This window comes from Platalea leucorodia, assembly GCF_965183815.1.
Source record: "Platalea leucorodia genome assembly, chromosome: 22".
Taxonomy (NCBI): Eukaryota; Metazoa; Chordata; class Aves; order Pelecaniformes; family Threskiornithidae; genus Platalea; species Platalea leucorodia.
In genome coordinates this window covers 5,341,089-5,356,767 of record NC_138844.1, presented here as the reverse complement: position 1 = coordinate 5,356,767, position 15,679 = coordinate 5,341,089, and the positions used below count along the sequence as shown (strand labels likewise).

The 15,679-nt window shown below is 61.9% G+C and overlaps 1 protein-coding gene across 1 annotated transcript in view; it reads left to right on the top strand.

Annotated features, from left to right (window-relative positions):
• SRCIN1 (SRC kinase signaling inhibitor 1) overlaps positions 1–15,679 on the top strand; it is a gene marked incomplete at its 3' end in the record, with an annotated part of 67,009 nt that overhangs the window by 41,617 nt on the left and 9,713 nt on the right. Inside the window, exons 4-14 of the mRNA XM_082332228.1 lie at positions 8,933–9,125; positions 9,505–9,703; positions 9,882–9,975; positions 10,401–11,230; positions 11,593–11,685; positions 11,888–11,931; positions 12,254–12,432; positions 12,560–12,735; positions 12,952–13,082; positions 14,111–14,258; positions 15,091–15,403. Coding sequence (XP_082188354.1) covers positions 8,933–9,125; positions 9,505–9,703; positions 9,882–9,975; positions 10,401–11,230; positions 11,593–11,685; positions 11,888–11,931; positions 12,254–12,432; positions 12,560–12,735; positions 12,952–13,082; positions 14,111–14,258; positions 15,091–15,403 — 2,400 coding nt within the window. The remainder of the gene's footprint in view (positions 1–8,932; positions 9,126–9,504; positions 9,704–9,881; positions 9,976–10,400; positions 11,231–11,592; positions 11,686–11,887; positions 11,932–12,253; positions 12,433–12,559; positions 12,736–12,951; positions 13,083–14,110; positions 14,259–15,090; positions 15,404–15,679) is intronic.

Here is a 15,679-nt window from a genome sequence, read left to right as displayed (position 1 = left end):
TGAGCATTAGACGTTGGATGAATTATTGCTGATGTGAGCGGTACGCTTTTAATTTGGCGGCGAGACCCCGGAGGGGTGAGAGGGGTGGGGGCGAGGGGAGGGGGATGGAGAGGCCACAGCCCCCTTGGATGGGGCAGATTTGTGGTATGTCCCTTGGTAGGATGCTCAGAGCACCCTGGGCTTCTCATTTCTTCCACCTTTGCTGCTGCAGCCCCGGTTACCTCCAGTTTTTCCTCCTTTTCTTCCCAGCTGGGTATCTCCTGGCTCCTCTGTCTCGGGAGGCAGGAGCTGGGCTGCTGGATGTCCGGGAGGAGGGTGGTGGTACCACAGTCCTGTGCATGCAGTACTGGGACAGCTGGGCTGCCCTGTCTGAAACTGGTTTGAAACTCAAGAGCCGATGCCTGGGCTGGGGCGGCGGTGGCAAGGTGATGCCCAGGTGCTGGGGGTGCTGCATCCCGGTCGGGGATGGTGCCTTTCGGTCGGGGATGCTCCCCAGGAGGGATTTGCAGGCAGACGCGAGGTGAGGAGGTGTCTGCTGGGGAAGTGTCCCCTTACCTGGGCTCTGCTCCTCTTACAAAAGAGCCGGCAGCTCTTTGCTGACTCACTCTCTAGGAACATCAATAATTAAGGATGAGCGGCGTTCATTAGCAATGACTGACTGAATGAATGGAGCGGTTTGTGATGCGCTGGCACCGCTTTGTTTGCCGAGGGGTCAGCGCCGCCTTGGGTGGTGACCAGGCTCCTGATGGTGAGAGCGGGGCAGGCTGGGGAATTGCAATGGAGCTCTCCAGACACCAACGGGAGTTCATTTTTGCAAAGCTCCGCTGTCCCACACCCCGGGGCACTAACGGCACAGCCCCCCTGCCCTGCCAGAGCCCCTCCAGCCACTGCTGGGGCCCAGGAGGGGAGCGAGGTGCTGGGCTCTCATCCCAGCCTCTCGGAGGGAGGGCAGGGCAGGTACCACTTTGCTGAGACTGGGGCTGAATCACCTACAAGCAGGGAAGTGGTGATGGGGTCAGGCAGGCAGAGAAATGGCAGGGAACGTTGCAGGAGAGGTATCTGGAAATCCCTCCCTCCCCTGCCTCTACTTCTTTAACAGCTCTCAGAGCTGCTTCAAAAAAACAAAAGGTTCAAATTGCAATTAAAATTTTCCTTGGAAATGTTGACAGAAGCAGAGCTGCAGGAGGGACAGATGTTGTTTTTCTCCCAGCTTCGCTAACAGCTTTATTCGCTGCTGACCCTCGCTGGCAGCACAGAGATGAGTGGCCAAGGCTCTGGCCCCGCTTCCCTGCGCACCCTAAGGGAGGGCTCACCGCTCCCGGTGGGTCCAGGGCGTCGAGAGCATCTCCCCTTTCTGCAGGGAGAGGCTTTCCCCGTCGAGCTCCCCTAGCACGGACATTTTTCTAACGGATGGGATGGAGGAGGCTCGTCTCTGTCCCTGAGCCTGTGTGTTTGAGGCTGGGCGTTACACCTGCCGTGTCCATGGAAAGGCTTTTCCCGGGGTGGGGAGGGCAAAGGGACCGTGTCTGCTGTTTTTTCCCCATCCCTTTGTTTCTGCGATCCATTTAGCCAGGGAATGGTGCAGGCTGGGAGCAGTGGTCTGGGCCAGGCTTTCAGAGATGCTGCCCTTCAGCTCTAGCGTGTAAATATTGACTGTCCCGTCCAGCTGCTGGCACGCTGGGCCTGCCCTGCGGAGGATGCGCTGTGGTGTCGCGGTCCCCGTGCTGCCAGGAGGGATGGTCCCCTCCGGCTCCAGTGAGCCAAAGTCTGGGGATTCAGGGCAGGAGGCCTCCAGCGCCAGGGATGTGCACGCAGGGAGGGGTAGGGATGCAGGTAATGCCTGAGAGAAATAGATATTTTGGGGTTTTTTAATAGATATTTTTATTTTTATTGTTTTTTTTATAGATAGGGACACAGGCAGGGATGGAGAAGAGTGCTGTAGAGCAAGGGTCCAGGAAGCACTAGGCGGGACCCCACGTGAGGGGTCCCGTTACCCTCTCCCATGGCTCTTCCCACCGCCGGCTCCGAGGGATGCCGTGCCAGGAGATGGCACAGCAAGGTGCAGCGGCTCACCCCGGTCCCACAGCAAGAGCCCGGGTGACTCCCAGCACAGCTCAGCGACGGCTCGAGCATCCGCACAGCAGTGATGCCGAAACATCCTTCCCCGCTCCCGGCGTTGCAGCTGCAGGCTGGTGGGGTCTCCTCACCCCCAGCGCAGCCTGGACCATCGGGGTGCTGAGCTCCAGCGCCCATCCCGAGAGCTCAGCACACCACCAGATGGGACCTGTAGTCAGATGCTGGATTAAATGGTGAGAGGGGGATTATGAGGAATTAATCTAGATCAGTGTCCAACCAGGGGCTGGAGCTGGGGGTTTATGTACTCGGTAAATAACCGCTTGCGTTGCTTTGCCGAGGGCTGGGCTTGCCAGCTCCGTGCCAGCTGTTTCCCAAGCTGACCGGGGTGGATTTTAGGGGGCCCTCGCCTTTATCCCCGTCATGTGGCGTGGCAGAGGAGCCGCAAACAGACGGGAGCCGGGAAGGCGGCAGCCTGGGACCTTTGCAGGGCTCTGTCCACCCGTGCAAGGGCGATGCCCGGCCGGCCCGACGGCGCTCCAGTGCCTCGTCCCTGCCAGTGGGGCAGGATGGAGCGTGAGCTGGGGGGGCTGGGGGCTGCCGCCGGACCCAGCCCCGCAGCAGCTGCCCCGCGCCGCCCGGGCTGCTTCGCCTGCTGACGATGGGGTCCTGGGGAGAGGCTGAGCTCGGGGCCCGGCGCCGCCAGTGACATTACCACAGCGAGGGCTTATCCATCCCAGCTGCGATACAGGTCTGTATCAGTGTTTGTGGGCTGTGTCCTGGCTGTCTCGGCTGGTTTTTCGGGGGTAGAGGGGCTGGCCTCTCTGCCAGGACAGGCTGCAGAGCTCGGGCTGAGCTGGGCTGGGCACTAGGTCGAGGAGCCCTGCGCACATCTCAGCAGGGTGCTCAGGGACCCCCCTTCTACTGCCCCGTCTCCTTGTTGCAAATAATATTCTTACCATGGCTGAAACATGCCCGAGCACCGCAGGTTGCCGAGGGCTGGTGCGTGTGATGCACAGAGGGGTCAGGCAGAAACGGGCCTGAAATGGCTGCTTTCTTCTCAGGTCGAGTCCGACGCCACCCTCGGAGCTCGGCGTGGGTAGGAGCGAGGTGCTGGCGGAGGCTCGACTGCCCCCGGCGTGACGACCCCTCTGCTCTGTCTCCGAGGGTCCCTTTGCGGGTCAGGCTTGCTGCCTGCCTTAGGAAGCGAGTGGGAATATTAATGAGCGCGACCAGCTCCGGTGGCTTTGCGTTCTGCATGGGAACAGCTGCAGAGTGCTCTGCTCCGTGCCGGGGCAGGATCCTTTCTCCACACTTTTTTCCTTGTTTTCTTTTCTCCTATCTTCTTTTAAGTGCCCTGCAGGAGGTCCAGAGCTGCTCCTCTGCCCCAGCTCTGCCAGCTCCGCTCCCTCCAAACTCTTCTGCCACCCTCCTCTGTGCCCTTGGTCCCTCTGCTCCTCTCCTAAACTCTCCCCATCTTCCCTGCAGCCATCTCGGCTCTCCGAGACCCAGCAGCTCCGCTGCTTGCCCCTACTCCAGCGGGATAACCGTGGTGCCCATCGCCGCCAGGTCCAGAGGGACAGCCCCACTCCTCGCCCGGGGCCCCCAAACACCGCTGGCACCTCGGCTCCTTCCCTCCCTCCCTCCAGCCCCGAGCATTCAGCCCACGGAGCTGGGGAGGGTGACATTGGGAAATATTGGAGAGGGGTGTGGAAGAAGGGAGGGAAGGATGGGGACAAGAAGAAGGGAGGGGGGAGAAGGAGGAGAGAAGCATCCTTATCTAGCCAGGCAGATATAATGAAGCTGCTTCTGCGCTGACAGTAACGGGATTGTTGGGAGTTTTAGGAGCTAAAAGTATCGCTTAATTGTATCTTTTTTTAGCTCTGGCGAGATAAAAGACAAAAGCCCCCAAGTCTCCCCTGTTCCCGTCCCACCTCTTTTATATAAGACTCCCAGGGAGGTGCGGAGGGGCTGGGGATGCTCCTGTCCCCGCCGGCATGGGGGTGCTCCCCCTGCCTTCCCCGGGAGGGGCCTGGGGGAGCCGGGTGCTTTGCGAGTGGGTTTTCACTGGGAAAACCACCAAAACAGCACCCAGGGTGCACTCCCAGGGCACAAAGCTTTGCTGCTGCTTCTGCCCCAGCACGCTTTCCTCTGCTCTAGCACGCAGGAGCCTCCCAGGGGCTTTAAACCGCTCCCTGGCAGATGGCGAGCCGGTTTCTTCCCCAGGGCAGGCTGCAGTCACCCTGACCTTGGTGCCCGTCACCCCATCCGCCGCAGCTCTGCCCTCCCAAAAGCGAAGCTGCTCAACATCTTTCCCACCCGCGGTGCCAACTGGGGCCGGCACCGCGGCCTTGGGCGGCTTTTGTTTTGCTGTTGGGCAGGTTTGCTCCTTCGCCTTCTCTTTGCGCTCTGCCCATGAACCTGCTGCTTCCCACACTCTGAGTCGTGGTACGGGGCAGGCACCGGGACCCCGGGCTCGGGGGGAGATGCTGCTGCTGCCCCTGAGCTGGGGGCTGAGCCAGCACTGCCCCGACAGCTCCCAGCACACGAAATCAGCCCCGTGCCCTATTAACCCTGTGCTACCACGCTGGTTCAGCAAGAAATGGGTCATCTCCCAGCATGGCATCGCGTGTGGCGCAGGGACGGCAAGCGGGAGAGCTGCGTCCCCTCCCCTCCAGCCCCTCGCTGCCACCGCGGGTGGGTTTCAAATGCCACAGGGAAAGATCTCGGTGCCCACAGGGCTCTTCTGAAGCTGCAGGAGACCGAGCCCTTTGTGTGGGGGTCTGGGCTTGGGCAAAACTGCCCCTGGGGGGGCATAACTGAGAAGCAGGGGGCAAAATGCCTTTGCTCCCAGGCTGGAGGTCCAGGATGGGGTTTGGTCACCTCCCTGCAAAGCGCTGCTGTGGCGGCTGGGATTTATCCTGCAGCCCCAGAGCCTTCCCCAGCTGGGAGCTGCGTGGGGTGGGGTCCTGCGTGGCCGCAGCCGGCAGCGTGCAGAGCAGTGCCCTGGGGGGTGCCAGCATCTATCCTCGCCACGGTCGGGCCGTGGGGCTTCGGTACGCAGCAGGCAGGCGGGAAGGTGAGGCCTTTGGGCCGGACGGTGCTCCTGAAGCAGGAGGGTATTAGGATCGTTATTGTGTGCTCGGTACATGACTGTTGCAGCCTTTGATGTCTCACCCTGTCTGATACGGTCTGGGCCAGAGGGAGAACACCCTTTCCCTTCCAGAGACAGTGGTGAGGGTTTGAGGTTTATTTTCATCCGGCATCGGATTGAAAGCTCAGCCCGTGCACCCCAAGCACCAGCCCCGGCAGGCGCCCGGGGAGCCGGAGCCTTGCGTGCCCCCAGGAGCAGGGCAGCGCCCGCAGCCCCGCGTCTCCCCCTCCTCCGGACGGACAGCGGGGCCGCGCTCAGCGGGGTGACGTTCCCCCGTGACAGCAGGGGACATCCATCCTGTCGATGCAGACACTGGCACAGACAGGTCCAGGCACTGTTCATCCCAGGGTGGTACCCAGCAAGGCAGGATCGGGCCCCCCCAAAGCATCTCCAGCGAAGCAGAGATCTGGGCACCCATTTTAGACTCCACGGCGATGGATGAAGCTGCATGAAAGTGTCAGGTCCCTACATGCTTGGGGTGAGCCATGGCCTCGGTGGCTGTGATCAGGTCTCACCTGTGAGTAAATGGGGCTGGGGGGGAAGCGGGGCCCCCCCGGGGGCTGCCGTGCCATGTCGGCAGCAGCCGGTGGCAGGGGCGGGAGGCAGGATGCGTGGGGGCTGAGCTGTCAGTTAACGTATTATCTTATAGCAGGATAAGTCATTAGCGAGGAAGAGCAATAAAAACCAGTTCCCTTGGAGTCGGCTCATTAATGGTCTGCTGGAGGCCAAGGACGGAGCAGCCGCCGTGCTCCACCCTTGCTGGGCATCTCTGCTCCCCGCTGCGGCTGCATGGGCGCCCAGGTCCTGCGGCTGCACCCCCCGGCAAAGCTGGTGTGGCTGCAATGGCTGCAGGCAAGAAACGGCAGAGATGCCCCCCCATAGCACTTGGAGTCCCCCCCTCACACCGCAGGGTCTGTCCTTTCCAGCTCGCCAGCGTCCTGCATTGGCCCGGGGTATGCGGGTGCCCTGTGCCAGCAGCGGAGGGTCCGGTGCCCGCGGAGGTGCCCTGCAGCGGGGACAGGGTGTGCGGCTCTTGCCCTGGTGCCAGCGAGGGCTGTGCGGGGCCGCTGGGTCCCTGCTCGGGCCGGGAGAGCCGTTCCCTGAGCACATTGCGCTGAGCATCAGGCCAGAACAGTCCCTTCCAGGCTAAAAACCCATTAATTTCCATCTTGCCCTTTTTTTCCTTTTTTTTTTTTTTGACTGATGCCATAATTAGCTCCATCAGATGAGCTTAATTACTTGAGGTCAGCTGCAGCCCCGGGGCAGAGGCAGAAGGGGTCTGGGCTCACCTGGAGCAGGGCAGCTCTCCCTGCTCCTGCAGCCGTCCTGCAAGCTGTAGGGACCACGGTGCGTTGGGGTGTTGTGCTCTAGGGGCTGTAGGGACCACGGTGCGTTGGGGTGTTGTGCTCTAGGGGCTGTAGGGACCATGGTGCGTTGGGGTGTTGTGCTACAGGGGCTGTAGGGACCACGGTGCGTTGGGGTGTTGTGCTCTAGGGGCTGTAGGGACCACGGTGCATTGGGGTGTTGTGCTCTAGGGGCTGTAGGGACCACGGCGTGTTGGGGTGTTGTGCTATAGGGGTTGTGGTGCATTGGGGTGTTGTGCTCTAGGGGCTGTAGGGACCATGGTGCGTTGGGGTGTTGGGCTCTAGGGGCTGGAGGGACCGCGGTGTGTTGGGGTGTTGTGCTATAGGGGCTGTGGTGCGTTGGGGTGTTGGGCTCTAGGGGCTGGAGGGACCGCGGTGTGTTGGGGTGTTGTGCTATAGGTGCTGTGGTGCGTTGGGGTGTTGGGCTCTAGGGGCTGGAGGGACCACGGTGCATTGGGGTGTTGGGCTCTAGGGGCTGGAGGGGCTGCAGTGCGTTGGGGTGATGCGCCGAGCACGCACACCGCAACAGCCCTTAGCAACAAGGATGCTACGTGGCAACGCGGTCTCAGCCGTCCTGGCGTGCCACGGGGAGGGGGAGGCAGCGATCCCCCCCTCGGCTAAACCAGATTTTCCTTATGATTATTTTCTCCAGACAAAACGCGTCCTGGGGAGGGGGTGTGCGAGCCAACGGCCTTTTGTCATCTCCTGTGAACGCTCGACAGCTTTTCAAGTCCAGCCCAGATGTGGGCTCTGTTTGGGGGTGTTTGGGTGGGGGGGTGGGGAAGGATGGCTGGAGATGGGGCAGGGTGAGACCCCGCTGGCACGGAGCAGGGGAAGGAGCAGAGGAAAGGGCTGCAGGAGGGCAAAGCCAGGCTGAGGTGCAGCCCCGGCAGCGTGGGTCGCATCCTGACCACGTGCTGCCTGCCCCATCCCTGCGCTTCCCTGCGGCCAAGGATCCGTCCTGGGTCGGGAGCTGGGGGACAGCACCGCAAACCCGGAGCAAGACAGCTGGAGATGGGGGACCGCAAGCCCTCAGGGTTTCCCAGGGTTGTACAAGGGTGGGGAGCCCCAAAAAACCAGCTGCTACACCCCAAAGACCTGCATGCCGTGAACATGGGGCTCTCCATCGCCTGTGGCTCACTGCAGCCTCACCCGCTGCAAAGCCCCCCGGCCCCCGTGGCTGGTGCTGGTGGATGCGCTGGCCCGGCTGCGGTCCAGCCCCGCTTCCCTTTCTTGATGTGAGACTTTAAGCATCTGCGCTGCCAGCGTGCTTTGTGCTAAAACAACAACAACAAAACTAAGCAGTCAATTTTCCAGCAATTAGCTACCATGAGAACATTTCAAGTCCTAGAAACCCCGCCCCACAGGATTAATTAAATCTTCCGATTAATGTCTAATTTAAATGATGATGATGGCTGTTATCATTTCATATTGATTTTTCTTTTTGGTCTTAAAATAGAGCTGTTGTCCCTTCCATGCCGCCTTTTCCACACCCCAGGAGCTGTTTGTTCTCTCTGTTTGATTTGCCAACGTTAAACATGTGTCTGGAAAATCAGGCCTTGCATTTTGGGGTATTGACAGGCAGCGTTCGCTCCACTGCCGGGCGGGTACCTGCGGCAAGGGGACCCGGCTGCGCGTTTGGAGATGTTTGTGCAGAAAGCCCACGTCTGTAGCCTGAACTTTTATGCAGTGCATATACGCTTGGCCATGTGAAATTGGACTCCTGGCATATTAAATTTTTACTGCTATAAACCCAAACCCATTACTTTCTCCCGGCTCAGGCAGCCATAAACCTTGCCGCTGCTTTGCTTCCAGAATAAGCCGGGCATTTATGTTTCCCGGGAGCTGGTTCATTGGCGTAATGGATGTGTAACCTCCTGTAATTGCTAAGGTTATTCCAGTGCTTGCATGCAAGCCCTGGCTGTGTCACCAGCTAGCTACCGCTGGTTTTATTTCAGTGGGTTGCTGGTGGGGGAACTCAAAGGCGCCTGGAACTGCACTGGGAGGCTTTGAAATGCAGAGCGCTGCCAGCCTGAAGCGGAAAACGTGAGCGAAAAATTGCAGGAGACAAGGGGACAGTAAATGGTTGTTCGTGCTTAGAGCAGGAGCTGGAGGAGGCCTCGAGCTGGCACCGTGTCTGGCCCACGTCGGTGTGCTGACTCAGCCAGGGATCCAGGACCGAGCATCCCTGGATGCGGCTCAGCCTCACCCGAGCCTCTCCATCCCGGCACCGGGCTCCGGAGGCAACGCGGGAGCAGCACGCCGCTGCGTCCAGGGGAGCAGACCGGGGCTGGGGTACCCAGCGCAGCCCTCCTCTGACCTCTCCCCTCTCCCCTTCCAGACGAGGAGCTCCCGGCACTCCCAGGGCTCCCAGCCCGGCTTGGCCGATCAAGCCAAACTCTCCTTCGCCTCGGCCGAATCCCTGGAAACCATGTCGGAAGCGGAGCTGCCCCTGGGGTTCAACAGGATGAACCGGTTCCGGCAGAGCTTGCCCTTGTCCCGCTCCACGAGCCAGACGAAGCTGCGATCGCCAGGTACCCTTGGGGCTTGGCATCTCCTGGGACGGGCAGCACGTACCTGCCTGGCCACCAGCAAACATCTCTGCCTGCCTCTGCGGGCAGATGCCGGCGTGTGCCGGGTGGGGGGTTGGCTTGTATCTGCCCGAATAACCCCAGGAGGAGCAGGGGGGCACTGCACGCTGTGTGGGGTGGCCGAGGGGGATGAGCTGCCTTCGGCCTCGCTGCTCCAGGGTGAGGTTGGGTGGCACAGAGGTCCCCGAGCCTTCGGTCGGGCATGCACGGAGACCTCCAAGCAGGTGGGCAAAGCTGCATCGCTGGCCTCAGCACGTCTTGGGCATTGCGTGGAGAAGGGCTGCGGGCACACCTCACCGCTTTCTGCTCCCTCTGCTTCCAGGGGTCCTTTTCCTGCAGTTTGGGGATGAGACGAGGCGCGTCCACATCACCCACGAGATCAGCAGCATGGACACCCTGCACGCCCTCATTGTCCACATGTTCCCCCAGAAGCTCACCATGGGGATGCTGAAGTCTCCCAACACTGCCATCCTCATCAAGGACGAGTCGCGCAACGTCTTCTACGAGCTGGAGGATGTCCGGTGAGGCTGGGGGGCTCAGAAGTCCACCACAGACTGATTTTTCCTTTCTTTAAGGGCATCATGAGCAAGAAAATTAGTGGAATGAAAGCAGAAGGGTGGGTTTGGGTGCAGTCCTGTGGCTGGGACTTGCTCAGCGGCTGCTTGTCCGGGATGCTCACGGCTCTGCCTCTCCTTTCAGCGATATCCAGGACAGAAGTATCATTAAAATCTACCGGAAAGAGCCGCTCTACGCCTCGTTCCCAGCCTCGCACATCACCAACGGTGACCTGAGGGTAAGGGGGGACGGGGTGTCACGGGGAGAGCCTGCGGTGTGGGTGCACCCAGCGGGCTGGGACCAGTAAAGGGAGAAAGGGATGGAGACAGGGAGTGGTAATTGCGTGTGTTTGTGGAAGGAGTAATGACCGCGATTCATCTTGCCAAGTTCCAGCGTTGTTAAGTGTTACTTTAAGAGAATGGATGTTTGGGGCCTGACAGCAGGGTAATAAACATGATAATTAGGGGATTCATCAGAATAAATCATCCCGCTCCTGGATGGGAATGAGGGAGCTGCCGTTTGCCAAGGCCAGATGAAGATGCAGGAGCTGCAGATCTCGGTCCTTGGAGGGGTGCAGCGAGGCAGGGTCCCAGGCAGGCAGAGCACGGGCAGGGGGCCAGCCCGCAGGGACGCGGTGCTGATCCCCCCTGCCCCTTTCCGCAGAGGGAGATGGTGTACACCTCCAGGGAGTCGTCTCCCACCCGCCGGCTGAACAACATGTCCCCGGCTTCCCACCTCACCTCCGGCTCCCCTCCGCCGGTGCTCCAGTCCTCCTCCCCGTCCCGCTCCCGCATGTCCTACAGCGGGGGCCGCCCGCCCTCCTACGCCGGCAGCCCCGTCCATCACAGCGAGCGTCTCTCCAACCTGCCGCCCGCCCAGGGCGTCTCGCCCAGCCCCAGCGCCATCCTGGAACGCCGGGACGTGAAGCCGGATGAGGACCTGGCCGGGAAGAACGTGGTGCTGGTGAAGAATGAGGGGCTGTATGCCGATCCCTACGGCATGGTGCACGAGGGCCGGCTCAGCATCACCTCCACCCAGTCCCTGGCCGGCATGGGAGACCCTTTCGGCTACTCGGGGGGGCTGTACAAGCGGGGCTCCGTTCGCTCCCTCAGCACCTACTCGGCGGCCGCCTTGCAGACGGAGCTGGAGGACAGCCTGTACAAGCCCAACGCACCCATTTACAGCGACACGTACGGACCCGGTTTGGGTTTCCGCATGCCCCCCTCCTCGCCGCAGAAGATGGCTGATGGCCGGCTGGTGGACGTGCAGCCGGGGCAGAGCCCGCACAGCCCCTACTCGGGACCCCCCAGCCGCTCCTCACCCGTCCGTCAGTCCTTCCGCAAGGACTCCTGCTCCTCCGTCTTCATGGAGAGCCCCGTCAACAAGCCGCGCAACCCCAGCTCCTCCGGCCCTCCAGAGCTGTTTCCCGGTCCCAGCGATCGCCCGCTCTCAGGGTTCGGCTCCCCTGGACCGGCCAAGGACACGGAAACAAGGTGAGAAGGGAACCCCCCCATGGATACGAGCTTTGCTGTTCCGGTGGTCATCCATCGGTGCAGCTGGGAAGGTAGAGGAAGAGCGGAGGAAGGCTGTGCCCCGTCACCACCGCGGCAGAGGTGCCAGGGTGGGCAACGAAGCACCAAATTGTGCAGGGCTGGAGGTAGCTGGAGGCAAGAAGAGAGAGGGAATGAAGGGGGTGGATGTAGCTGGTGACAGCAGCGCTGCCGCCTCCCCGACGTCCCTCCTGGGACTTGCAGGGACCTGGTGGGTGGGCACAGGTGAGGCCAGGACAAGCCTGAGGGTGTCCGCGGTGCCGGAGCCAGCTCCTCACCCGGCCCCTCTCCCTTCCCCATGGCAGGGAGCGGATGGAGGCGATGGAGAAGCAGATCGCCAGCCTGACGGGACTTGTGCAGAGCGCGCTGCTCCGTGGCTCTGAGGCCGAGACCCCCAGGTAAGGAGCAGGAGGGCAGTCGTGGGACCCCGGGGTTGGCTGCGGGGAGGGGGATGCCTCCAGCTGGGCTGTTTGCTGCCGAGGCTGGGGGCTGCTGCCCCCCTCCCGAGGGACACCAGCCCCCCTGTGCCTCTGCGGCCCTGAGCCAGTCAGGATGGAGGTGCCTGGTCCGCGCTCATTCCCCTCCTCTCTCTCATTGCAGCGAGAAGACAGAAGCCACCAACGGCGGGACCCCTCCATCAGCATGTAAGTGACTGGAGAGCCAGCTCCTCACCCGGCAGCACCCCCTCCTCTGCCCACGGCTGCGGGGAGTCCCGAGGTGGGCACAGGAGCGGGGGCTCTGCAGCCCCCACCACATGCTGGCAACCAGTGGGACCCCCCGTCCCACTAAGGGGCAGCTCCGGGGTGGAGCCAGTGTGGGGGTGGTGGGTAGAGCACCCAGGCCTGCTGGATCGAAGGACAGGGTGGGAAAGAGAGATTTTTCCTGGGAAAGCAGAGGAGTGGAGCCTGCAGCCTCCCCAGGGGTGGGGTATCTTCTCTCAGCAGCCTCTGCTTGCCCTCCCCGCAGCAACCAGCCGCAGCGGCATGGGGACACCGGTGCCCGCGCCTCCGCCGCCCTCCGCCACCAGCACGCCGGCGGGGCAGCCCACTGCCATCACCCGCTTGCACATGCAGCTGCACCTCCACGACCTGCAGCAGAACACCAGCGACCTCCGCAACCAGCTGCAGCAGCTCAAGAAGCTGCAGGTGGGTACCGGGGGGGTCCCCAACCCGGCCCAGCTCTTGTCCCTACAAGTGGCCAGTCCTGCACCCACACCAGTCCCCACTGGGGGGGATCTCGCCCAGCCTGAATCCCCCCTCCTCGTCCCCGCAGCTGCAGAACCAGGAGATGGTGAAGACGATGCTGCGGCGGACAGAGACGGAGATCAGCGTGCGGGTGACGGACACCGTGCGCAAGCACGAGGACCCCCTGCAGCGCCAGCGCAGCTTGGTGGAAGAGGAACGGCTCCGCTACCTCAACGAGGAGGAGCTGATCACCCAGCAGCTCAAGTGAGCTGGGGCTGGCCACAGGGCTGGGCGTGCGAGTGGGGAGGGGGTCTTTGCATGCTGACCTCGATGGGCCAGATCCTCCATGGGTGTAAATCAGCAGCTCTGGTCACATCCTTGACTGCATGTCGAGCATGGGGACGGGTCCCCAGCCACCCCTGGGGCTTTCCAGCATCCCGGAGCAGCAGTGACTCCCCTGCCCTGCCTCTCTGCTCACAGTGACCTGGAGAAGTCGGTGGAGAAGATCCAGAAGGATTTGGCCCACAACCACCGGCTCATCCCTGTGCAGGAGCTGGAGGAGAAGGCGGTGGTGCTCAAGCAGCTGGGGGAGACGCTGACAGACCTCAAGGGTGAGGAGGTGGCCGTGGCCGGGGCTGGGTGGCAAAGGGAGCCTGCCTGCATCTCCCTGCTCCATCCTCGTGCGCGGGATGCTCCAGCCTGCCTGTTGCCTTTGGGTTTGCGTGTTTGCAGCTGCCGGTGTGTTCGCCTGCATCCCCAGGGCAGCTTCCCCCGGTGCCTGTCAGTGTTGTGTGCGTCCTGCAGGCTTTGGGCTGCTGCAGGGGTGAGGGCTGCACCCCACGCTCCTGCTGCCTGTCCCTGTTTGCTCTGCTGGCTGTCCAAATCGGTCCTGCGGACTCTGCCCGAGTCCCCCCAACAGCTCACCGCTGCTCGGAGCTGCTGCCTGCCCCTCTCCTGCGGGACCTTGCACTTGCCCACCCCCGTGCACGCTGCCCTTCATTTTGCTGCTCCCGTCCCCGGGCTGTCCCCATCCTGCCTTTCGCAAGCAGACGCCCTGCACCTCGATTCAAAGTGGCAGAGCTCCTCCCTGCCGGAGCCAAGGCAGACGATAAATGATGATTTGGCAGCAATCGCTGAGATTGCGAGGAGGGCCGGGGCGGCCGTGGGGAGGGCTGGGGGGCACAGGGCAGAGGCAGGAGCAGCTCCGCTTTCCTGCAGCCTTTCCGTAACGTCGGGCTGATGCTGAGCAGCCGGGATGATGAGCAGAGCACTGGGCAGGGAGCCAGGAGCAACCCGCTCCATGTCACCCCCTGCCACCGAGTCCCCAGGGTCCTGGCTACCAAGCCCCCAGCTCCAGGGCAGTGTTTGGTGCCCACGGATGTGGAGAGGGCACCATCAGGGGCTGAGATCGGTGCCTGCGGGTGGATGGAGGAGGGATGATGGGCATGGGGAGCAGGAGAGACACCAGCCCAGGCTCCCCAGGATTCATCCTGCTCTGTCCGGCAGGGTGCCCTTGCCACGGGTATGATGGCCGTGGTGGTTTTGGTGGGCGTGGGGTGCCCTGGCACTGCCAGCCGGGTACCGGGAGGGGCTCCCCGGCATGGCAGGGCCCTGGTGACCCCCCGCTCTCCCACCCCAGCCCAGTTCCCCAGCCTGCAGAGCAAGATGCGGGTGGTGCTGCGGGTGGAGGTGGAAGCCGTCAAGTTCCTCAAGGAGGAGCCGAACCGCCTTGATGGTCTGCTCAAGCGCTGCAAGACGGTGACGGACACCCTCGCCCAGATCCGCAGGTGAGCACCAAGCCCTGACCCCGGCCCCTTGAGCACCTCGGAGGACACAGCCAGTCCCTTCAGTTGTCCCTGTGCCCCCCACATGTGTGCCAGTGTCCTAAAACCCAAGGGCTATTGATAAAAGGCTCATTTATCTGCTAAGGAACTTAAAAATGCCCTCGGTTTCTCTAGTGTGGATGTGGGAACCCCTCTTTCTGAACTGACTTTTCCTTATCTCCTTGAAAAAAGCGTGGTCGTCTATCCAGATAGAAAGGCAACCCTTGGCGTGATCAGAAATCTCTTTCCTGAGGAGCAGAAAAATGTTCTGCTGGAGAAAAATCATCTTCCAGATCTAACGATAGTGGCAGGCTGGGCCGTGCACCGCGGCTGAGCCCGCCTGCCTCTTCCCATTACGAGGCCGTTCCGGATGGCGCACGGCTCGGCTACGCTGCAGCAGTGCGCCGGCACCGGGCTGGCCTCGGGCTCACTGCTAGCCTGGTTTTCTATGGAAATGAACTTCTATGATCACGCAGTGTCTGAATCTGCCTACCTGTCATTCCTCGGCCCCAATAACTCCTGAATCCAAAGGGCGATTTCAGCCAGATCTGACAGAGGGGCAGGATTCGGAGAGATCCAGTTTCCTCCAAGGTTCATGAAAGTGGACAGCCAGGTAGAGGAGCTCATTTGTGTGCTGCCCCAAGAGAGGCTGTAGCATCAACTCCAACCCCTTCCTAGCCATCAGAGAAGCTAAACCCTCAGCCGTATAATGCACAGTTGCAGGAGAGCAAGTTTTTTGCGACGTGGCTTGGAGAGGGTGCAGTAACCTCCCGTACCTTGGCTCTGTCCCTGGCAGGCAAGTGGACGAAGGTGTGTGGACCTCCCCCAGCAACCTCAGCCAGTCCCCCAAGAAGGTGGCCCCTGAGACAGACTTCAGCAAAGGGCTGGATCTGGAGATGCCCACCAGCCCCCCAGTGAGCCTCCACCATCTGACAACTGTCACCGAGACCCTGGGCATGCCCAGCTTCGGGCACAGCCCCCCCCAAACGCAGACCCACCCCTCCAAGAGCAATAACCCTTCCCGAGCTCCGGAGATGGTACCCGCCAAGACCCAGACGGGCCCGGAGACCCCCAGCAAGAAGAGTGCGGACAAAGCCGTATCCGTGGAGGTGAGAGCCTGGGATGGGTTCCTCAGCTGGGGGGGCTTTTCTAGAGGGTCTGTCCCTATTTCTGCCAGCTGAAACTGGGACAGGAACTGGGTCCATCCTCCTCATTGCTGGGTTCGTAGCCGATGGGGTGTCTGGAGGGTGGGGAGCCCCAGGTGATGCTGGCAGCCTTGGGAGCACCCCCCAATTGCAGGTCGGGGGGTGTGCAGCTTGGGGAAGGGGGCAGCGCTGGCCCCCCCACTCCTCCCAGGCTCGGCAGCAGGTTGGGGGGCAGCAGCG